General features: G+C 42.9%; 1 protein-coding gene across 10 annotated transcripts in view; it reads right to left on the bottom strand.

The window, feature by feature from the left end:
* Positions 1–674: 674 nt before the first annotated feature.
* AGPAT3 (1-acylglycerol-3-phosphate O-acyltransferase 3) overlaps positions 675–25,174 on the bottom strand; it is an 89,141-nt gene continuing 64,641 nt past the window's right edge. For 9 of the 10 annotated variants that reach the window (XM_039552774.1, XM_039552729.1, XM_019282846.3 and 6 more), the window contains 8 exons: positions 20,193–20,419; positions 15,680–15,849; positions 15,336–15,497; positions 13,757–13,910; positions 13,246–13,348; positions 10,610–10,685; positions 8,260–8,458; positions 675–7,624 (listed from right to left, as the gene is read on the bottom strand). In XM_039552774.1, the coding sequence (XP_039408708.1) occupies positions 7,536–7,624; positions 8,260–8,458; positions 10,610–10,685; positions 13,246–13,348; positions 13,757–13,910; positions 15,336–15,497; positions 15,680–15,849; positions 20,193–20,370 (1,131 nt within the window). In that variant the 5' untranslated portion in view covers positions 20,371–20,419 and the 3' untranslated portion in view covers positions 675–7,535. Of the gene's footprint in view, positions 7,625–8,259; positions 8,459–10,609; positions 10,686–13,245; positions 13,349–13,756; positions 13,911–15,335; positions 15,498–15,679; positions 15,850–17,703; positions 20,110–20,192; positions 20,420–25,174 lie in introns of those variants that run through there. The other variant, XM_019282849.3, reaches the window with a different exon arrangement.

Genomic DNA, 25,174 nt, shown 5'->3' on the forward strand with positions numbered 1-25,174 from the left:
GTACAGAAACAAACCACCTAACAACATTCCCTGTGCCTCCATCCAAAGAGGAAACGTTCTTCCCTTTCCACAGCTCCCCTACACAGTGCTGGCTGTCAATCACTGTGGCAACAGACTGCCCCACGGACCCACCCTTGCCCATGAACCCCACTGCTGACTGCCTTTTAGAGGTATAGTTGTGATGTCTGACCCTGGTTGCTTCTAGATCAAAATAATCGTCCTTTAAAAATGAATTATGGATCCAAGGAGATCCAACTGAGGCACTAAGATTAAAAAAGCTGTTTTTGTGAAAACTCAAAAGTAACACAAAAGTTTCTGCCTGCATACTCTTAGAATGGAAGCCCATCCTCTCCACAAAAAATAGGTCCTGCCACACAGTGACACATGACACCACTCATCTGTCATTTTAAGGCAGCTCAGCCCAACCTAGACTATCCAAAGGGGAACACATCAGGGAAGAGAAAACCTACAGGAGAAACCAAGAGCCCAGTGCTTGCAGTGTAGCAAAAAGATGACCCAGAAATGTGATATTATGACACAAATGTCATTTGCTACAGGATCATATAGGCTAAAGAAGAGCTGATGGCCCAGGGGTACAGAAGTACAGTGTATGCTGATGGTGGACAGATGAGGAAGTGCTTTATCTCCTAGTGAAAAAACAAACTTCAAAGATGTCAGATTTGACAAATTGGTTTAATCTACAGCATCTATCCGTACAGCCACTATACCCTGCTGCAATCTCAAGTTCTCAGATTTGGGGTTTCTTTGGCGGATTCTTCAGGAAAGGAAGATACCTCCCTCCACATTCTGATATTTTGGAGGAGCCATGCATAACTTTAAATATTGGTGCTATAAATGCCTTGGTAGTGAACCATCCCTCTGCAGTTCTTAAGGACTGGTTCATGCAGGGAATGCCCATAGAGTTAATCTTGTTCTTGCCTCCCACCCCCACAAAGCGATCCACCCAGGTTATTGCTGCAGACATGTGGCCCTCACATGGATCAGTCTGTAGGACTGAGATCAAAAAGCATAAGTGGAAATAAAACCAATCAAAGCAAAAAGAAAATAGCCCTTAGTGCATGTTTAGTTACAAAAGCCCGAGTAGCAAGTAGGAAAAGAATGCAGATCTCCCAGTTACATTATTGGCTGCTCTATAAACACTGGAAAAAAACCCAGGTGCTAGGCAGTCACCCTTTTTCATTCAAGCATAATTAAACCCCTCTATTCCATCACAGTATGTACAAAATCAAATACAGTTAAATAAGAACTGAAAGCGTGAATGAGATTCTAATATACAGTACTTTCACACAGCCAAAGCTATTTTATTTTACAAGACGAGGCTTTTGCGTTCATCTTTTTTTCTGAGAGCCCAGTAAAAACAGCGTAAACTACTTAAGCAAAATTTAAGAGACAACTTACAAAGTAATATTTGCATAGCACTGTAAATCTGCGTATTTGTTTGGGCACAGTTCTCAGTAAAAACTACAGTAAGTGACAGGGTTGGGTTTTCTTAATAGCTTCTTGTTTATCACCAGATTCAGACACACCTCTTCTGAACATCATAAAATCAAGTGTAGGAAATAACCGTAAAAATGTACAAAAATATATACACATGCACAGTAAATGCATACCCTGTATACAGTTTTATTACTCATTAGATTTGGCTAATAATGGTCATCTGGTGACTTACGCTTCCCTCCGAATGACAGGTTTGCAACACATCAATCAGCTTAAGGAGGATGAATTTCCTCAGAGAGAAGGTTTTGATTAAAGCTACAGTACTTGCTGGTGATCTGAGGAGTGAGCGAGGTGCTGGCCAGCAGCGGCCGCCGGGCGTTCGGGCGAGTTCAGCATTCAGATGTCACAAGGGACAGCTGGGACACAGCTGAAGCGAAGGGACACAACGGGACACAGCTTGGCTCTCTGCACAGACGCACAAGCACGTAATAAAGGAGGTACACAGAACCCACTCATGCCTTGGGGAGTGAAATTTAATTCCTGATTAGGCTCTGCTACCTACTCTCCCTCCTTCGCAAATTGTAGTTTAGTAATTAGTAAATCAGTGTGTTTTCCTTAAGAATGCACACTGGTCAAAATAAAAAAGAAATAGAAGTTGTGTAGAATTGGTAGTGGTAGCCCCCATACTACAGAATACTTCTAATTTAAAATTCAAAAGTACTGTTATATTCTGGTTTCTGCTGAAGTGTCTAATTTTAAAATACATTTTTCTCCTAAAAAGATAAAATGCTGCTTCTGCTAGTGGTTTTTAGAAATAGACAGTCATCTGCACTCAAGTGCTCTCAACAGTGAAAGTGCACAAATCATCTTTCTTTACATTTTCAAAAACTGAAGAGTGGCCAGTAACTACAGGTATGACATTTTAAGAAATACAGACAGCTTTCTAAAAGCCTAGAGAAGCCAAGGATCAGAGAAACACATTTGTCTTAGATGTCAATCCCACATCTTCCCAATTCTGAAATATGAAATACTTTCATGATGTTTTCTGGTGGCCAACACACATGGCACAGACTCTGTAAAGCTGACCTCCAGAACATTCTCACTCCAAACCACAGCAGGTAAATAACACACAACCAACAGCCTGCAAGCATCTTGCTGCAGAGACAATCGGATAAACCAGGCCTTAAAGGTAAACAGGGGGAGGTGTGGCAGAACAAGAGTCCGCATCTGTAACAAGACCTTGGGAGGAATTCTGACCCAAATCACAAGAACACAGCAAGGGTTGTTTTGTAAGTTGTCACAGGGAGATATCGCAGAGTCAGAGCTTGCCTCTCACATACTTGTCTCTGCTTTGCAAAGCTCCTGGTGATCCCTCAGTTTTCTCAGAGCAAGAATTTGGCTGGGCCTGTCAGTGTTCCTGCTCTTCCCAGCGATGCACCGTGCGTTGTTCCTTCTCCCTCACAGCTCCCAGCACGGCTGTCACCTGCTTCAAATCCCAGCTTCACCCAGCACCAGCAGCCCTGCAGCTGCCCCTTATGATCAGAAGGTTCAGGAATAGGGGAACAAGCAGCTGTGACACACTGGGTGGGAGTACAAATCCAGCATTCCCATTACAGGGATCAGCTTCTTTGTGCAGGCACAAAGCAGAACTTGCAGCAATCATCTGCTGGGAATCAGAACCTTCACACCAGGGGACAAAAGCACATGGGATCCAGGAGATGCTGTGAGCTGTCCTGCTGCATCCTATCTTCAAAGGAGATCAAGGAATGGATTCTTCACTTTGATCTGTGTTGGCCTCCAGCATCTGCATGAAACACTCGAGCGAGCTCTGCCCAAGCTTGGCTTTAGACTTCTTAGCACATACTTCTCCAAGATGCCAAAAAACATCAGGTTGTCTGTCTTCAATCTGAAACACTTTGTGAAGCATGAAGTCAGCATTATTAAAAGCCTCCAACCCCACATTTCTTCAAAATGTACATGAAGCAAAACCAGGTTTTGGGGTGGTCCCAAGACAGAAACAGTACTTTTAGCAAGTATCTGATGTACCATGACTCCCTTGCTTTCTCATTATTCCAACTCCTAGTAAAAACCTTGTCCCAACTCCCTTTCACCAGTGCCAGAGGGACTTGTTGCCAGGTAGGGATAGCCTGTGTGAACAGGCCTGGGAAGGGCTTCTCTTCCCTGATAAAAGTTGTGCTTTGAAGCAGCAAAGTTGCATTGTCACGTAACACAAACACAATCACGTCACTTCAGACCTAGAGCTGTCAACCAGCGCCAAAATTCAGGAAGACAAAACCCCAGCCAGGTGAGACAATTGCTGTAGGACTGGTTGAACTGGAAAGCTCCAAGTTCCTGCTAAGAGGCTGTACCCAAACCATCTGCAGAAGATACAGGTGAGCAAATATACAGACATCAGCAAGGGAGACAAGTGGTACCATGTGGAAGTGAGCGGACACGCTCACTTTTCCTGTGAATATCAGGCAATTAGGACATAGGCAGCAGCCAGATTCATTGGTCAGCAATTAGGTGTAGAGCCCTTCGAGAGAAGTTAAAGCAGAACAAAGGAAGGTTGCCCATGCTCTTTGTGCTGGAGACAGGTATTTTGCTCAGTGACGCAAAGTCAATTGCAAGAGCACATTCAGCCCACAACGAGCAAGAGAGAACTGTAATCCTACCGAACCAAGGCCTCTGGATACCACATCCTTCTGCAGCATCAGCTCTTTGAGCCTTCCTAACTGAGAGATGCCACGTGGCCAGCAGTCCCCGAGCTCTCTCACCAGGTTCTCAGACACAGGTCAACGTGATGCTACTTTGGAACTGCAAATCCCACTTGGAGAACAGCATCATTGCTGTTCACGACAATGATGAGTGCTGCCAAGGCCAAGAGCATACATCTATCATCTGTCCATGTCAGTCTGAGAACCATTCCTCTTCGGGGTCAATGCTGAACTCCATGGCAGTCAGCTTGCAAGTCCATACTGGAAAACTCTGTTTTTACTCCAAAGAACTAAGCAATAAATGAAAATTCTGAAAGGTGGAGGAAAAAACCACTCCCATAGCTGTAAGTTTATTAAACCTAGCACAGTTGAAAAGCAAAAGACAAAAAACATGATGTATTTTTTTTATTATTGCTCTTAAAGGGCTTGGTAGTCAAATATACAAGCTATGTTCTATTAAACCAGAAGAAAATAAGATATAAAATCTATGCTCACTTTTCCAAACCAATCCACCTGCTAATCTTCATTAGTGACATTAACTTCAGCTATTTCCAGTCATTTTAATTTATACATACTCTGTGTACGTGTGCGCGCGCGTGTATAAAAACCCCTATTTGAGGAGAAAAAATTCAAAATGAAGATATTTGTGTTGGTTTTGTACTGTTTTGTGCACTGCTGTAGGTTTCAGTTTTTCAAGTGGTTACTGATATGTCTGTTTAGAAGAGCAAAATTTATGTATCCGATGATGTATTTATTATATTTTCAAAAAGAAAGCATGACCAATAAGTTACGATAAGAAAATATGAAATGTTGATTATTCTCCCCTTGATGTACAGCACTAATCCCATGATCCTGAATAGGGAGTTACATGCACTAAGAGGAGAAAAGGATCCTATAAAGAGAAAGGCTATTAATTCCTTTCTCCTCTAAGCAGCTCCCCTCTTCTCAGCATTAAGAAGGGATTTATTTTGTGAAATTCTTGTCATGCCCATTAATATACTGCTAAAAATGTAAGTATAAAACAGTCAATGGTCAGCCTGCTTTGCAAGCCTCTTCTGCTAAGCCAGTACAATTTATACATACTCAGTATCATCTTCAGGAAGCAAGTATACAGCATTTGTAACACCTTTCTAGGAAGCAAGAATTATACCCATTACTGAATTACTTCAGAAAAACAAATAAAGAAAAAGAAAGAAACCCCCACTGTTCTCAGTCCTCTGGTTAAAAACAGGGGAAAAGCCAGAGTTAACTTTATCAGCATTTGGATGTCTGTATTTGAAGACAAAGTACAAAAACATCCAGCAAGGAAAACAGTTATGGCTAGGCTCTGATCTCCTCAGTTCCCAAAGCATATTCCAAATTCCACTAACATTTGCAACAGTTTTGCACCCCCTCTCTTAGGGAAGATTTATTGAGGGGGCAAAGACGACACACTAACGTTGGGGGTCTGGGTACAGGACTCAGCGAGGTGCAGTCTAACAGGAGACAGACAGAACGCAGGTCATCCTTCAAATGCTCTTGTTGAAAAGACGACAAATAAAAATCAAGTGCATGACAGAACAAGTGATTAATGACCCCAAGTAAAATATTTTTCTAAGTTACAAAATTGCTCTTCCAGTGTTTGAAAACAGAAAAACCTGTAGGAGAAGAGGTTACATTCCAACAGTTAAGAGTAAATACGGAAAGAAGGTAAATTATTACTCTCTTATCTTGGTTATTGGAGCAAAGATGAAAACAACAACCAGTGCTTTGATAAAATCTGCTCTTTACGAAAGTGAGATAAATATTCTAGTGGCAGCTGGGTTAAAGATACAGACCCTGAGGGTCAGCTTCTGCCCTCTGCTGTAGATCTGCAACTCATTTCACCCACTTCTGAGAGCAGCCAAATGCAGATTGTGACCTTCAGACTTGAACATACAGGTATAGTTACCATCTGTTTGCAAATAACTCTCCAGCTATGCATACAGCAGCAACATATAGGATCTCTGAATGTCAGTTTGTAAAAAAAAGAAAAGGAAAGAAAGTATGAAAAAGAAAGGAAAAAAAGGAAAGAAACAGGTACAGACATGATTCTGAACTCTTAATTTTCAGTGAAAAAGACCAAAATGTCAACAAGCAAAACTAAAGATACTTAAAATCCCTGAAGAGACCTTATACTCTTTCTAATGCTTAACAGCACAGCTCACCTTGCAAAAAAACTTCACATGAACATCAAAAGCATGACCCAAGTCGAAAGAGCAGCACACCCTATCCTGACACACACAGGGTAAGGTCCTGGCCCCATCTGAATCAATGCTGAAACTCTCATTAGAAGCTCAAGAGATGCCAGCATTCAAAATCTGACTGCTACAGACCTCTCCTTTTCACATTTTTTTGCAAAAGAAGACATTTTGAAAACTATTGTGCTGATTTCTAGTGCTGCCTCCCAGTTTACTGAGAGAGGTTGGCTGAACTGGACTTTGGTAATGAGAGATGCAAACAGAAATAAAAGGAGAATTGAAAAAATTTCCTTATTTGCACAACTCTAAATCCCACGGTCAACCACTAATTCAAAAAAACTCAAACCAAAACAGATTCAAAATTATCACGTGTTTGATGTGAAACAGGGCAAACTCAAGACTGAAGTAGTATTTTGAAATTAAACAGCCTCGAGCAGTTAGCAGGAGATAGGATGAGAATTTTATACTATTGGATCTGTTCTATGGGATGTGCTGATGGATAATACGCTGCTTCCAAACTCCACTATCTGTTCTCCTGCATTACAAGAAGTCTTAAGATTGCCTGAAAATAAAATGTGTCAGTGTTAACATACAAACAGGATTTCATCTGTAGCCGTGACAACACAGCTGAAAAGATTCTAACCCAATGAACACCTGTCAATTAATTTAAGGAGGGTGTTTTGTCCTGGCTCATTAGTAAGAGAAGTTGGAAATCAAAAAATGTTACGTTGGCTTTAGCAAGAGGAAACATTCAATGGCTCCTGTTTTAAAAGTGAGTGTAGTGCTCTTGACAGAAACCAGTTTTCAGTCATCTGAAGATACATGTGGCCATGGCCAATGCCCTCTTTTCTCCCCCACCCCAAGTCCCCCAACACAGCAAGAAAAATTAGTTTCTTCTTCCACCCCACCCCAGATTTTCTCCCACTGCTTGACTACAGTAATCCTTGAACAGGCAGAAGGTTGGTGCATTCTCTTCAGCCAATGCCTCCAACTTCTTCATTCTTGGCTCAAGTTTTATTCATTAATATTAGTCATCAGTTATTAAGAAAAAGATAGTTTCTAAGTGTTTGTTGTTGTTTTTTTTAACTGAAGTTAATCGGATACCATAGTCTGGTTATATGTGCTGAACTGCAGCTGTCAGTTATTCCTTTTTCTTGAATTCCTGGTTGCCATAGCTGGAGCCTTTTTCTATTTCAGTTACTCCTATCAGTCTACGAACTCCAAAGGAAGCTTTAAAATATAACAGAGAAATGAGAGGCACATTAAAACCAGTCCAAGCATCTAGGAAGTTACATGTAAACACACAAGCAGAACCCACATGAGTTAAGCCAATCCCCAAGTCAGTAGCGACCAACAGTGCACTGTACAAAGCTGCACATGGATCACAGGTCAAATGACACTGAAAGAGGGGGACAATCCAGATTTAAAAATATAATTACTGCTTCTGTTGGTTAACAGCACATGTGGCATGAACACTGAAGCATATGCCCTCCCCCTGCTTTGCTCTTTTTTATTGTTAGGGTTTTTTTGTTGGTGGGGGGATTTGGTGGTATTTATGTATTTTTTGTTTCTGGTGGTGGTTTTGTTTGGATTTTTTTAATTCATAGACAAGGTGTCCAGTAGAAGTGTTTTTTCCTTCAGGCACCATAATAATGGGCTACAAGACTCACCTGCTACTGTTACAGATTTTGCTTAAGATACGAAGGCAAATTTGCCTGGATTAAAGCTTTTGAAACAATAAAAATGTTGTACAATAGAGAGACTACCAAGCGAGCCCCATTCTTATTAATTAATACACAGAACTTATTGGAGGTAAAGAATCTTGTTACATGTCACACTGGGCTTAACATCTTTGCTTTTATTACCTGCTCCAACAAGTCCCAGGAATGCAAGGATAAGGAGAGGTGATCCACTTGCAAAAACTCCAAAGCCAAATGTGAAGAGGGGAGAGAGGAGAACTGTGGCCCAAAAAAGAAAGTTTAGGAGGGTCCATGGTCTCCTAGGAGGTTTAAACTGCTTGCCAGGAAATATACCTTCCTGATTATACATCTCTTGCAAAGCATCCTGAGGGAAAGAGAAGAGAAAAGAAAACAGATTCATAATGTTTGCACCAAGCAGCCCAAGATCAGTCAGCTCCAGGACAACATCAAGGACAGTATCTGTGGTACAAACTCATCAACAGTGCACGGCGTCCAATTCCATCTGCTGTCATTTATTTGGGCATTTCTGCTGACCACCCAAGTGACCTTTAAGCCATCTGAAGGCAATTTTGGCACCATCACAAACTGAAACCATATTGTCCCCTCCACTACCAAATACCTTCATCTTGTCTGTTAATTGCTTAGGAATTTAGGGCAACTTCAGGCCAGAGATCAGTTCAGACACCACCTCTTAGCTGGATGCTTTTCCTTCTCATTTTTACTTCCAGAAAGGTCAGCATGATTCAGCAAAGCACAGCAGAAAAATGCTGTGTGTAGAGCCAGGAGGGGAGAGCAATGCACGAGCTGAAGAGCAGAGACAGCACCACACCAGCCCTAATCCCAGCACTCCAACTGAGCTGCTGCATCCCGAGCTGAGCCTGCAGAGTTGTAATCCTGGAACACATCACTCAGAGGAACAAGGTGCCCACGACCTTCCCTCAGTCTGTAAGATTGTTTTTTAAGGTTTCCAAGCCATTACAAAGGATGGCTCAAGTCTGGCTATTTCTCATTTTTCTTTATTTCTTGTTTTGCTTTAATTTCCCTTACAAACGGCTGAGAAGTGCAAAGCATTCCTTGCCAGTAACAGCCTTTTGAGGACACATCCTCTGTGCAGGAAGAGGATTCCAGTTACAGAGTCATTCGAATAAATGGAATGAGAGGATTCCAGTTAAAAAGTATTGCTAACATTGTAAGATCAATATGTATAATACCCATGCCTATAAGCAACACCTCCCTGGTGACATCTCACAGCAAAGTTGAACAGAGGTACAGCCAACAGCAGGAGGGATGAAGGGAAATGGTGTCACCTTGTACCAGGTGAGGTTTAGACTGGATATTGGAAAAAACAACTTTCATGGAAAAGGTTGTAAAGCAGTAAGACAAGCTGTCCAGAGAACTGATGGAGTCATCATCCCTGGAAGTTTTCAAAAAAACACATGGATTTGGCACTTGAGGACATGGTTTAGTGGTGAACATGGTGGTGGTGCTGAGTTTACAGTTGGACTCGATGTTCTCAGAAGTCTTTTTCAACCTCAAAGACTCTGTGGTTCTATAGACCTGCTGAGAGGAGCTGGAGGGAGATGATGATGAGCTGCTGCTCTTTGTAAGATAATCTCTCTCCTTAACTGAATCAGAGTTCAGGTATTCAAACAAATTAGGTTGAAATAAATAAAAGGAAACTCAGAACAATTTACTGCCTACCTAGAGATTGAGCATAAGCCTGGCAATGCTGCAGCACAGGTCATCGCAGCTGGGGAAAGCCCAGGATACTTAAACTTTCTGTGCTCTGCTGTCTTCCCACAAAGATAAGCAACACAGAAATCAAGGTACACTTTTCAAGTTCAATAACCCACCAATTAGAGCTGGACAATATTAATTACAGTTCTCTCCTACTTCCACAGAAGTGTTAAATCTGTGGTCGAGAAAATAACCATGTAAGCTTACAAAAGGAATGACATAAGGAAAAGCTCTGAGCCATCTGAAGGCACTCTGGGCAAGTGCTCTATCAGTCCCTGGCAGCAAATCCCACAGACTGTCTGTCCCACGTCATACACCACTGCAGAAGTATTACCAGGAGGCAGAAGAAAAGTGACAGTGGAAGAAAAATGAAAGCAAAGAACAATTGCAGCTGAAAGCCAGGACCGGCTGTCCCTGACAGACAGTTATCACTCTTCTCGAGTGCCTAAAAACACCCACAGGGAAAACAGAGCTTTTCAATGCATGACAGAGATCCAAGCTCTGAAAAATGTAAAAAGACAGTGGATTGCTATTAGTCTTCCACAGCCAAGGAAAATCTCTGAATTCCATTGTGCTTCCTGGCAATTTGAGACTTCACTACTCAGCCCTCTGCTGCCAAGGGGCTCCTCTGTCCTGCTCCTTCCAGCATTTTGAGGCATGGCTGTGTAATTACACATAATATCCTCTCCATCCAGTGCAAGAGTGTGTATTACTCACTGCCTTAATACACTCCCCTGTGTAAGTCCCAAAAGACAGAAAAGAAAGCAAAGCTATTTACCTTTTCCTGGTAAAGCTTATGAAGCCAGTTTGCAGCTTCCTTTTCATCTTGAGGGATATCTTCCAGAGGAAATCTCCTAGTTTAGCAGAGAGATTAAAAAATGGAAAGAAAAAAAAACCAAAATAGAATTAAAGGAAAATCCAAGTATTTGGTTTTATCCCTCTGCTAGGGAAGATCATCCACTCACTAAAGGGCATAAATCATAGGCAATACTGTCACCGATGGCAGAGGTCTTAAACACAGAGAACTAGGACTTAAGAATCTGAGATTTTAGGTTGAGAATTGGGGACTCTTTAAGACAAAAGAAACTGTACAAGCTCCAGGCAGTTTCAGAGCACATCACTAAATTAACCATCTCCCATTCAAACACTGTTCCTCCTTCACCACATCCACCACTGGCTGATTCCCAGTGAGCTCAGACTGAGGCACTCAGAGCTGAGAAAAGACAAGCAAGTGGAAAACCCGAGGACAATTGGTTGTTACATTTTGTTAGTGAAAACCCCATATTGGAAGCAATGGGAGAGGCAACTAAAAATTCACTTCATACCATCTCTAAGGAAAACATCTTTTGCAGTGACTGCACTTGTCCCTCTTTGCCTCTGCAGCCTCACTGAGGCACACAATTCTGGGGGTGTGTGACAATTATGCCCAGTGCCAGCCCTCACCTGACCTCACTGAGAACAGGTGCCCTGTAAGAGCCTCTTTTTAGTTGTGAAGAGCCAACCATTTCCCTGCATTCTTTTATTTTTTGAGACCCTTCCAACCCAAACCACTCTATGATTCTATGAATATGTTCTTATATTTTTCAAATGATTTTTGCATCCCATAAACAAACTGAACACCAGATCTGGCAGATTTACTTACATGAGCACTAACAAGAGAAACTGCTCAATAAAAGCTCAGTGAAATTGCTGAAAGCTCTCTGGTGAAATTGCCATGGTGCTGCTGCCGCCACTAGAGGGGACTCACAGCAATAACATTTGGTGATTTCCTGATTATTTCCTCTGGGGGCAGTCGAGATAAGGACTGGATCCACTGCAGAGCTAAGCTGCTTACCTCTGCACAGGTAACTATGTCTGCACATACCGAGAACAAGAGCTTATGTGCTTCCCTTCTCTGAGCTACAATAAGTCTGCTGGCACAATACGGACGTGTTCTATTTTCAGCAAAATAAATCTGTAAAAATAGTTTCCTTACTCTCATAGCTTCTTCCCCAAAGCAGAGAAAACATGTAGAAAAGCACCTTGAGAATATTCATTCTGTCCACAAACATATTTTAAATCAAAATTATCTAAGCACAGCCATGTGTAGGGTACAATTAGTAATTTTACCTGCCAATATCATCCTCAACAGTTTTACAAACCAAAACCTCTTCTAACACTATCGAAAACTAAATTTCTCTTCTTTCCTCCCACTACCCCTCCAAGAAATAAAATTGCACCTCTGTTAGCAAACCATAGGATATTTAACTGAAGGCTGCCACTGTTCAATGTATAATTAATAACTATACAGATGTACATCCATGCATGTGCACCCCAGATCCAGCTGGATATCCTACATGCATCTGCCATCAGTGTGGAACTGCCTGACCAGCTGTTTTGCTGGCTGGCAAATTGTCTGCTCACTTTTCTCATCAGGAATGTGTTTGGCAAGTATAAATAGTGAAAATGAAACCCCTTGCAAATGAGCAACCCCATTTCTCTGTGGACAGCCTCTTCAGCTGAGAGACTAAAATGTTGTGGATGTTGCAGCATCTGAGAGCAGAACTGAACAAGTGCCCTCCCTATGCACATTAAGGCTGCATTCTGCTTCCCTTTGGATCGCATTTCTTCCTCGAAATTGGTGCTTCTGCACCTCAGCACAGTGGGTAATTACTGTGATTCCCTACAAAGGCTGTAGGGAATCACAAAGCCTGGAGGCTCTGCCAAGACACACCTGCTTCGATTAGATGGGACAATGAACAGAGCCAGTGCCATTGACCTGCAACACACAGACTCAAGGCCAGAGGGGAAAGGTGTGGGGGGAAGAAGAAAGGCTTTTTTTTTGTTTTTAACTTTTAAAAACCAAGCATCAACCTCATCACCAGAATACAGCAATGTTTTCCACAGTGTGGGTGACTCCCACAGAGAAGCGGAAGCAAACTGTCCAAAGATCTGTGGAAAGAACAATCAGGTCATCTCTCAGGTCCAAACATAAGAGGGAAAAGAAGATCAACAGGATTGGTTGTTTTTATGATCACAAGGAAGCCTTTGAAGCAGAAGGCAGCAAGGAGAAAGCAAGAAAGAGAAGGGGTGTGTGTTTGTGCATGCATATGTGTATGTGCTCCATGGGGTTAGGTGTTAGCAGCTACTCTTTGAGGCAGAGGAACAGTGAGGAATGTAAGCAATGTCCCACCTCATTCATAGGATGTCTGAATTTCAGCATTATTTGATTTTTAATCTGCTGATCAAACCATGTGAGTGAGGGAGAGAAACCGGCATGTAAAGGAGTTTTACACTCTCTACTACAAGGGACCACTGAAGCTGAAGGACAAGGAAAAGTGGACTACAAGAAGGGAAATTACCCTCTAAAATCTAATACACTTCAATGTGACAAAGTATGCATCTTAGGGCTCACCTCCATCAGTATATGCTCACCTTACACACATATCTGCTTCATATTTCTTTCCGTAAAGAATTCCTAATAAAGACGGGTTCTTGTTTCCTCTGAAATTTAGTGTTACATCATACACTGCTGAAACTGTTGGGAAAAAAAAATAAAAAAAAACCATAACAGCAAAAATTCTAGCAAGCACCTTCTGGCATCCTGGCCTGAGACAGCAACAGAGCCTTGTGCATTAATGATGTCACAGAGTCCTTCACTATTTTGTGTTTACACATCACATTTATCTGCACCAGCCCCCTGACATTCCCAGCTCTGTAAAACACCAGATGACTTGGTGAACTAAGCAACATAAAAAGGTTTTTAGTATTTTTAAAGACCGGTATCTGACAGTTCTGTGGCAATTTACAAATTACCAGCTGACAGCCTGGATCCCCGTTACTGCCAGCTCACTAATTGTAATGGACAACAGAGTAGACTACACTGGGCTACACAGAGTGTGCAATTAAATAACACGTTACAAGTGCTGCAAAGCTTGGCAGTTACCTGTTCCCCTGAGACACTGGACAGCAGTGGTGAAACCTTTGGTTCTGGGCAACAGGTGGTATTTCAGTTTAGGCAACCCCTTGGATTCAGCTACTTCCATACTGATGCGGTGCTTGGTCTCTGTGAAACGAGTTCCTTCACAGTACAGGAGAAACTGTGCCAGACAAAAGCAAAAAAACCCAAGGATATCTTGAGATATCAAAAGAAATCCAGCAGAATACTGAAAATTTGTCCAAGATGAACATACATGTGCACACACTTCGATTGTCTCATCTGTCTCATCTCTTCACCAAGTATCAGGCATAAGCACCAACTCAACTCATTTACCATTACCTTTACATTTAACAGCACTTGTACCAAATTTGAGGTGACAAAAAGACAGCCCTAATTGTGGCCTTTAGAATGCACAGAAATTAGGAAATTGAGTCGCTCGAGTAAATGTTAATCATTATTTCAATTACCAAGCAGGAAGTCTTGATTTAAATAATCAATGCTAACTACATTTTGCACTTACATTTTCTCGTTGTTTTCCCTAGAGCCTAGTCCTTGGTTCTCAGTTGTAGAATCGTTAAAATGTATAGATTTGAAGCTCAAGTTCAGTCTTGAGATTTTCTAATTGGTAGGGTTTTTTCTGTTTTTTCTTTTTTCCTCCCATACTAATCAGGAAGGTATCTTCAATATAATTCATATCCATATATTCAAGCAATTAAGTAGCTTAAAATATATTCTCCAGATTCTTACTTTTTTTATCTTTGTCATGGTAGAAAATTATAATCCATTCACGATGTTCTAGTTAAGGCTTAATGTTTCACTATTCATTTTAACAAGCTGTACTGGGTAATACTGAAAACTCACTTAAAATGCATAAAAAGCCTCTTTATGTTTCATAAGCCAAATAATTGTACATTACATATGCTGCTATAAAAGCAAAACTGAGAATTTATCAAAACCTTTGCATTCAAAGCTCTAAGGAGGTTAATGGGTTGATTACACCGTGCTGTTGCAGTGAAGTCTAACAGCATTGCACACAATGAAACAGAGATGTTTTACCCTTGATTTTAAATAATGTCAAAATAAAAATATAACTGCAGAAGCAGGTATAAGCTTGCCATATGTTCTCACAGAGACTTTTTGGGAAACCTGTAATTTCACGTATCAACGAACACACTAACAGGAACTTTCTATCAAAATCTATGGTCTGTGCAGTCTAATTCACTCACTTCTCCAAAAAAGCTTTTTGTTTATGCATCTTTTCAGCCTACCTCAGAAAATGTTATACAGATGTAGTAATCAAATGTAGGCTTTTTTTTAATAGGTAAAAAGAAGTTTGGATAAAATCGCCTGATTTATATATTATTCTCAAGCTTCTGATCTGTTTCCCAAAGGACTTCCCTTACCAACAGGCAAACAGCAGTTTTCTACCAGCATATGCCAAAAGACCTCCTGAAACAGAGTATAGCTCTTCCCTGACAACACTTGCAAGTGAGCACACCTTCTCCTGACAGACCAGGCTACAGTCACCAGTCTGTCACCGTTTCACTTCTCGCAGCCAACACCAGAGGAGGGACTCAACACTTACCCACATATATTCAGGATAATCAGACAAACGTTTCAATCCCTCAATAACTGTATCTCTGTCCTCTTCCCATTTCCTTTTGCAGAAAACAATCTCAAGGAAGTACCACGTCCAGCCGATTAGGGGCACATAGAGCAGCTCTCTCTTAGCAAGAACTTTGGAACTCTTGGAGAAAAAAAACAAAAGCGACAATCCAAAAACGTCATTTGCTGATTTGTGCAACGTGGTCAAACACACTAGGATGATGGAGTTGGATCTGGGAACTTAAATGCAAGGAAACTGTTTATACATGGGTTTTAAACAGACTATCACCCTGCAGAAGAAGGGAAAGCTCACAGCCCACGTACCCCCAGCACTCCAAAACGCTCTGTCATCGTCCAGCCACACAGGAAGTCGATCTCAAAATTGTGGTTCAGGATGATGATGACGTGTTCCTTCCCAAAGGTTTTCACCGTGGCCTCATCTGAGAACAGGGTGCACTCTGTGCCTGACCACCATTCCAGCAGCATTACCAACTCTAGCAAATGTGATGAAGGTGGAGAGAGGAGTTAGGGGTGCCCCTTACAGAAAGCATTTAGTGTTTCATCCTCAGCCCCATTCAGTGCTCGGTCTCTCCCAACTCCCAACACTGTCACCTTCTCCAACCCACCCAGCAGAGATGAAACAAAAGCTTAGAAGGGAACAGACCAAACCACATTACCATCCCTAAGGAGTATTCAAGGCACCAGACATATGCATTATGGATAATTTAGCAAGTTTTTAACAGCAACAAGTTTGGGCATTGCATTACAAATGCAAAATTTCATGATCACTGGAAAAAAAGCCTGAAGACTTTTGTGCCTGGAAACAGACAGTGGAGCCGTTGATTGCTCCACTAAATGAGTACAGTTCCTCCCAGGTGGAATACAAATTATGCATAGATGCAGCCTAATGTTTTTACTCCACATGAAACAAGCCTTATGGAGGTAAACAGACCAATAAAGGTCTTTAAAAGGGATGCAGTGACATAGATCTTCTATGAAAGATTTTAATATTACAACACAGGGCTCTAATTGTTCTGCATTATGATCATCAACCCAGAGTTTAAAACAGCAGAGAATTGAGCTAATTTATTAAAATACCTGGGCAAAGACAGGAATGGTAAATTGTGTCTTTCTTTCACTGCAAAAGAATGAGTCCTTTTCCCTCCACTTACTCCAACTTTAAAATATCACAGCAACTCTTATTCCACCCTGAATATTTGTTACCCATTCTTATTTTCTACCTCCCCTTTTTTCATCATAAAACCCCCTTCCACTTAAATTCAGCACGCACTGACTGTAGTTGCTATGGTTAGCTTATTTCCCTCATTTCAGTACATCGAGGCAGATGGAAGGCATTGCTTACATCATGGGACAACTATAAAAAGTATGAGAATAGTACATCCTCCCAGCAGGAAGATTTGCTTCCCTGCAAAGTGTAGTCATTGGTATTTTCTCTTTTCAATGAGACATGGATGAAATAAAAATCTAGTTGCACAAATATGGCAGTTAAAAAGAGTCCAACCCTTCCCACGTTACTACACCTGCAGGGTTCCCGCTCTGTTCCCTCTGTCAGGCTCTGCCAGGAGGTTTTCCAGCTTCCTAATGGGAGATCCTGGTTTTGCCAAACAGGGCAGCACCTTCCTGCACAAGGGTTTCTGATCGGTGGGATCAGACAAGGTCACCTATCCATACAGCTAAACAAGAGTTTAGGATCCAGTCTTGCACCACACCAGAGAGAAGGTAAACACAGTATCTAGGTGAATAAAGGGGAAAACCAGTCCTGATCTGCTGAAGATAGAGCGCTTACCTAGCACTGGTTTTTTTCACTCATGACCACTTGCTCACCCACCAGGTTATTCTCTTGTATCACTTTCTGCACTTGCTCATTTGGAGGCACAACAAAGTTATGCACGTTGCTGACCAACAGAGCTTAATCCCAGTGAACTGGAAATATGGCAGAGGAAGGACAGAATTGTCTTGTTCCTTTACACCACGTACAGGTTCCTATCATTGCTTCCCAGCTTTGCATGCTTTGTGATCACTTACCTTCCTTTCTCTGGTTATCCTGGCTCAGTAAAAGGAGAAAGAGGACCGCAAGAATGTCCTCAGAGCACCTTCCAAGCAGGTGGCCAGGAGAATTGAGCAGTAGTACCGAACACAGAGTGGTACTCTGAGCAATTTTCCCTTTCCATTGCTGACTATGTACCAAGGAGGAACATCTCCAGTACCTGCTACAACTGCTGCATTTTCTTAGAAAAATTGTAATCAACTGGGTGTGTTTCTTTTCAAAAAAAAAAAAAATCTGCAGAGGCCAGTGTGGATGACTTTCTGCAGAACATTTCTCTCACCTTTCTCCCTGTAACAGTGGAGAATTTGCCAGAGTCCATACTGAGAGAGAAGGGTTGACAAGCCAAAGGATTAACATGAGGAAACAGATTGTCCTTTACAAGTGTGCTGACAAATGATGTAATTATAACCAGGAGTGGGCTCGTTTCCTTTTTTCGGTGTGTGGGTTACAGCTGCTTTGCATGGCACTGATCCTGCCAATGCTACAGTAAGAACATTCTTCTGAATGAAGGAATGGGAACACTTGCACTGCCCAGGATATTTCCTGTAGGGAATAACCAACACCTGGCTTCAACCACCCCCTGTGGCTGGGGTTCCCAGACTCCAAAGCAGGTGCATTTACAGCCTCATAAACCCCCCAGGAACAAAGCAAACAAGGGGCACAGCACATCCCTCAGCTGAAAGTACCAACATTTGAGAGGTTATTTTTGCAACCGGACTAACCCAAACACGCTGCACTCTCCAAGGGTGTGATTCATCTGAAAGGAGCTGACGTGGGAGAGCTGGAAGCACAGACTACCTGTCACGAATTTACGGGTCTACGTTGGGGCCAGAGCCCAACACACCTTCTTCCCCAAATGTCTGTCAGGAACACTGGGTAGAGTCTCTCTCCCTCCCCTTTGGAAGCTGGGCTTTTGTGTTTGAGAGGAGATACAGTAAGAATAAAGCCTGGTTTTCAGTACAGAGCCAGGAACACCATTACCTGTGTATCCATCCCTGCACACTGATCCTCTGCCAGCTGGGCAGAGCAGCTTCTCTTACAGACCCTCAGCCTAAAACCACAAACAGCTTGGAGTAAGCGAGCAAAATGCAGCATCCAGAGCAGAGCACCAATGTACAGGTTCCTTGCCAAAAGGCTTCTCCATACTGAGATATATTTCATTATGAATGACAACACTGGGGCTGCTGCATTTACACAGCTTACCTAAATTGCTATAAATAAATCACAATTGAAGTGCATATTCTGTCAGCTCTTCCATTATAGGGCATCAGCTCTCTGCAATCCCATGTAACATTTACAATAATTTTCATAGTTTAATTTCCCAATGTGTTAATTTATAACAGGCTATACACTAGGGGTTATCCTAGGTACAACCCAATTATCTACCCAGCTTCTCCAAATCTCTTTGAACAATGGTGTGCTATTTCCAGTGTTTAGAAGATAACAGCATTTAAAATGTTAGCATTTAAACAATGCTAACTAGGAGCTGAGCCTAAAGCCTTACAGGAACAAGCAGTTCATATCCTCAGAAAATCCAAACTATTAATGCAACAATAGTTTTCAGCATGAGATCGTATTCTAGATTATTAAATGCACAAAGAAATTCTTACAAGCAAATTAAAAATAAAAACTCCTATATATCCCCACTCTCATCCAACCAAACTAATTTTGGAATTTCTACTAAGTTCTTCTATTACAATACCTTTTTTTCCTGACAATTTGCCTGCTACTCTATTTCATTTCCTTTCTCCTGTGCTTCTCAGTAGGCAGGACAAAAAGCACAGTGAAAGCAGGGACAACAAGCTTAAGAAGAGACCAAACCAGACACCTCAGAGGGTTTTTGTTGGTGGTACTTCACATCAATGATTTACAAAATGTGGGTGCCTGTCAGTGGACAGCTGAACTGTAATTTCAGTGCTCATTTTGGTGACTCATTTAGCCAAAGTGGGAGTTGGATGCTGAGCTGAGCACTAAGGTAAGTGGCCGTGCATACTGGGAAGGGATGGAGAATGGAAACCGATTAGATGATTCACTGCTGAAACAGGAGGTGACATTTGGGCTAAGGAGGTTTCCAAACACTCAAAAACATTTTCAGAAATCCAGCCCCCCGTTAAGGTCTGTGAGGAGAAAAAGAAGGCATCCACAGGGATGAAGTTTTGCAAAGGTCTGAAAGAGGAGAACAAAGAAGCTGCACTCGGTGCACAGCTGGCCCATGGGCAGAAGAAAACACTGACAAATTGCTCACAAGAGAAGACCCTGGCCTCAGAGACAGGCACTGCAGGGTGTAAGGGGACTCTGAAGTTTGTCACACAGTTCAGCTGCAGAGACATCTACAGGAGATACTTTCAGACCGACCTCCCCCTCTGCAGCCCACACAATCAACTTCGGCCCCTACAGGGTGAATATTGCTCATCTGCTCAGTAGCTGAGCCAGTCTCAGAACTGTCCCTTAGCATAGGTGCTGATACTGGATGAAGATGGCATTGAGACAGAATTAACAACTCCCCTCAGTCCAGATAAGGCTGGAGGTGCAGAGGAGCTTTACTCCCCACTTTTTTGAATGCCAGAGTGACAACATACATCAGATCCTTGACTTCTGTATGATTTCCCAGTATTCCAGAAAAAACAGAGGCTATTTTGACCTGCTCTGAAAGAATCTACATCCAGCTTACCATTTCTCCCGTCTCTGTGTGCAAATGTGTTTTTTTTTTCAGTTAACAAAAGCAAAGCCAAGGAAAACCCCTCCCCAGCCTCATCCCAGCATACTCACGGCTCCAAAGGGAATAGGCAAGGCGACAGTTTACTCGGCGATAAAGCTGCTTGTTGATGGGCCAGAGGACCAGCGTGCATAGTTGAATGAAGTTAATGATCAGTCCACTCACAACAAAGACGAACCCAATGAGGAGGTGAACTATGAACTGGGTCTTCAGAAAGGCAATGAAGCCCATGATAACCACTCAGAAGCGTGTGCAAGGGCCGTCACTCAGAATAACTGTCCTGAAAGAGGAAGAACAACAACAAAGAGTCAAATGGAGAGTGGATTTACAAGCTGTGAGGAAAGACAAAGCAAAAACCTTGAAACAGTCCAGGCTCATTCATCAAGAGGAACCCAACCCAATAAACACTCTGCTCTCCAAGCCTGCCTCATGCAGGTCTTCACATAATAAACTGGTGATGGTGCAAATCCCTGCCCAAAATAGGAAGGAATCATTATTTACAATTTACAGCCCACCAGGAAGATTATTGTTTGCTGAAGAGACTAATCTCACACCTCTCTTCAAACAAATACCACATAATTGGGAGTTAACGCTGGGAGGAACACAGAGCCCTGAACTCACAGTGAGCAGTGGAACCCTGATGGGCCAACAGGGGCTGTACCTTCAGGGGTGCTGTTCTGTGCAACAGGAACCTCACCCTGGAAAGAGCAGGGCTGGTCACACACAGCATCAGTCTGCAAACAGTGAGGCATGGAAATGGAAATCAGGTGTTTCCACATTCAAAACCCATGCTGGAGCAGGTTTAATAACTTCTCACTTTGTCAAGCCACAGTTCCATGATCAAATACACCAGTTAACATGGAGAAAAATGTAAAGTAATAAAAAAGCCTTAGGCTGTGTAGCAGTACAAACTTGATCTGGAAAGGGCATTGGTGTAGAATCTTGATTCCACCAAATTAGCCAGAGCACTTAACTCTGAGCAGTGCCATATTTATACCAGGTGCAGAAAAACTGGCACCGTCTGAACCAGCAGAATGCCACAGGAGCTTAGACAAGCCTGACCCACTACAACTCCTGTCAGCACAAAGTTAACCCAGAAAACTGTATTTACCAAGCCACCAAACTGAGTTTATTGCAAAACCCACATTATCCAGCACTGGCCTGTTTGACCTGTTGGGTACTCAAAGCCCTGCAAGGCCAGCCAGGCCTCGAGGTCACACCCAGAAACTAAAAGCTCGACCCTGATTTTCTGCCACAGCCACAGCTTGCTGATGGTTTTTATGCCCATCTTTTATAAGTGTGGCAGATGACCAGATTAAGCAGCAAATGGTAACAAATACTTTTGACAAGTCACGTGTCCCAAGGTGATGTGGACCCACTGTCCAAAAATAAAGTCCCTGCCAGCTGTGAGGAATCAAACCATTTTCACTCACCACCTGCTTACAGTGTGCTGCTATTTATAAAACTCTACAGCAATTTTATTGTGAAAACTTGTTTTCTATCCTCTCTTCTACCAATCAGGTACTGCTTTTCAAGGCACAGAGTGTCTAGTTTTTGCACAATTAACATCCATTTGCATCATTAGTAACCTACCCACTTCACATTAGAGAGGCAAAAAAAAAGAGCCTGGTTGAACACAGCCAGTATTGTGCCTACCACAGAAAGCAAAGCAAAGCAAGATGAATAGTGTTGGAGCTTATGATAAATAATCTAAATTCTCTCAGTGTTTTCCTGTAAGGATGAAAGAAACATTTCTTCCATTAATGAATTACTTTAAGAACAGCTGTTGGGAAGCAGAGACTTCTGTTTGAAAAGGAACAAGTGGAGCTCTCCTTCCTCTTCCCTCCCCAAAAGGCTCCAGTTGTCTCACACAGCCAGAACACCACACCAGTGTTCACACAGTGCCATGTGGGAGGCAGCCGTGGCATCCAGTGACTCCCTAGCACTGGGCTTGTTTGTCTTTTCCACTGGCATGCTCTAATAAACACTACCAAGCATTAAACACCCAAGTTCTTCACTTCAAGACCAGAGTCATTCTCTTCATCTGGTGTATTTCAAAAGCCAGTTCAAACAAACAAGGAAAGAACAATTGCCTCCACTCCCCCAAGCTATTTCTTGAGTTCTTGCTTGCCCTCTGCACAGCCACGTGCAAGCAGCTTTGCTGATGACTCTGTCTAGTGTCAAACCATTCAAAGGCTGGACTTGAGGATCTTGGAAGCTTTTCCATCATGATTCTGTCTGTCGCAGTCATCACATCAGCACTTAGAGCCTTTCGATGCACAGCTTGGCCCCTTTCAGACAGGGGCACAAAGGACATGCAAATGCCACAAGCAGAAACAGGAATATCAGGTATTATCTATCCTGAAATAAAGTGGTTTGGCTCCACTTCCACAGCCTCTTGGCTTTGAGGATGTCCATGGCACTCTGGTATTTCTCCCTTACATTAAGGACATTGCTGTTTTACAGACCCCAAAGGACGCTACACTGCAGCATGATGGTTTCTCCAGCTTTGTTGCACACGGCAAACAAGATTTCTCACTCTTGCACTGGCATCCAGCCCCACATGCTGGGCACCATAGAATCACTAAGGTTGGAAAAGCCCCCCAGTCCAGTCACTTCTTGAACACCTCCAGGAATGGTAACTGCACCATTTCCCCAGGCAGCTTCAATGCTTAACAACACCTCCCATTAAGAAATTCCTCCTTATGTCCAATCTGAGCCTTCCTGGCACAGCTTGAGACCACCTCCTCTCATCCTGTTGCTGTTGTCTGATTCTTCCAGTTTCACCACTGGATACAGAACCTTCCAGTCTCTGTTTTGACAATTCCTCACTTAATTGTATTTGACTTTTAAGATAATTAGAAGTTAACCTTAATCCTGGAATTCTTTAATTTTCTGCATTCCTGCCCATGTAGGACTGCCAGGCAAACCAGGGATAGGGCAACAGGCAAAAAAAGGTGCTCCAGCAGCTGTTCTGTTGTATCCCATGGTCAGGGTGGGGGAAGGATAGGGAAATCAGTATTTGCTGAAACAAGGAAAAGCACCACTTCTGCATTTGACATATGTGTTAAGATCAGCTTAGTGAAGTATCTAAGAAGTAAACACCTGTCCTAGTCTACAACAGCAAGTCTCAGCACTATTACATTTTTCTTTTTTTTAAAGTCTACCCATATCATCTGCATTTTTAAAGACCTGCTGGCAAACTCTTGTTTTTGCTCGTTTTTCTAAAACACTTTGTAACTTCACAGCCCTGACCTTTCACCACAAAACCTTCATTTCCTCCTATACAGCCACACTGAGAACTGTAGGGAATTTTAGTACTCCCTCTGCTTTCACATCCTCACCAAGGGCCTGCTTTTCACAGCCACGTTGCCAGACAGCGCCAGGGTAAAACCCAGCTCAAACCAAAGAGGACTTTCACTGCCTTTTAGAACCTCACCTTTCAGGGCTGTTGGACTTCTGTAGTCAGAGACCCCTCCCCAGTGTTGAACACAGGATCATAGAATGCTCTGGGTTGGAAGAAACCTTAAGTATCACCTACTTCCAACCTCCACACCACAGCCAGGGACACCTCCCACTAGACCAGGTTGCTCAGAGCCCCATCCAGCCTGGTTTTGATCCTTTATCTGCTCTGATGAAAAAGTTCCTAAATTCTTTGCATCCTTCAGGGCTCCCTCCCTTATTTCTATGCCTCTCAAGAAAAGGGCAAGGAGACAAATGTCTTGGTGTGGTGGGCTGACCCTGGCTGGAGGACTGGTGCCTACCAAGGCAACTCTATCACTCCCCTCCTCACCTGGACAGGGAAGAGAAAACACAACAAAAGGCTTGTGGGTGAGGTGAGGGTAAGGACAGGACAGGGAGAGACCACTCACCAATCACCATCATGGGCAGAACAGACTCCATGTGGAGAAATCAGCTCAATTTATTACTAATCAAAGCAGACCAGGTGAACGAGAAATAAAACCAAATCTTAAATCACCTTCCCCCCCTAACCCCTCCCTTTCTTCTTGGGCTCAACTTCCTGATTTTCAGTATTTCCTCCTGCCCAGCAGTGCAGAGGGACAGGGAATGGGGCTGTGATGTGAGTCCATCACTCATCTCTGCTCCTTCTTTTTCAGAGAGAACTTCTCACACCCTTCCCCGCTGCCACAGGGAGTCCCTCCCACAAGAGACAGTCCTCCATGAACTTCTCCAAAGTGAGTTTTTCACCAGTTGCTCCAGCCTGGTTCCCTTCCATGGGGTGAAATCCTTCAGGAACATGCTGCTCCAGAGTGGGTCCCTTGCAGGGTCCTGCCAGCAAACCTGCTCCAGCCTGGGCTTCCCAGAGGGTCACAGCCTTCTTCAGGCTCTCACGTGGGCTCCTCCAGAGGCTGCAGATGGATCTCTGCATCCCCATGGATCTTCATGGGCTGCAGGAGCACAGCGGCCTCGCCAGGGTCTGTAGGGGAATCTCTGCTCCAGTGCCAGGAGCACCTCCTCGCCCTTCTTCTACACTGACCTTGGAGTCCCCAGGGCTTCTCCCACATATTCTCACTCCTCTCTCTGGCTACAATTGCTGCTGTGCAGTTCTTTCCCACCTTCCTTCTTCAGTGCATTATCCCAGAGGTGCTACCACCATCTCTGATGGGCTCAGCCTTGGCCAGTGGGTCTGTCCTGGACTTGGGAACGGAGTTGTGTCATGAGGCCCCACACTCACATGGATTCTCTGGTTTCCAAAAGGTAACTATGTGCCTCTCAGTAGAAGTCAGAATACAACCCTTCTCCTTTACCCAGCTTTCTACATTCATGGAAGTCCTAATGATTAAATGTCCTGGAGACTTCTACCTCTGCCAAATGTCACTGGAATGTGCCACCAAGATCAAAGGCCATTAGAAGGTAGAATGACAGAAGTGTGATTGCATCAGCCCCATTTCATTAAGAAATCAGGTTTAAAAAACCCCAAATGGACAAGCACATTACAGCATTTCATGAAACATAGCTATTTATGACCTCAACATTAAAAATTAAGCCATTAATCATTCTATAATACAGTATA

Source organism: Corvus cornix, chromosome 1 (genome assembly GCF_000738735.6).
Source record: "Corvus cornix cornix isolate S_Up_H32 chromosome 1, ASM73873v5, whole genome shotgun sequence".
NCBI lineage: Eukaryota > Metazoa > Chordata > Aves > Passeriformes > Corvidae > Corvus > Corvus cornix.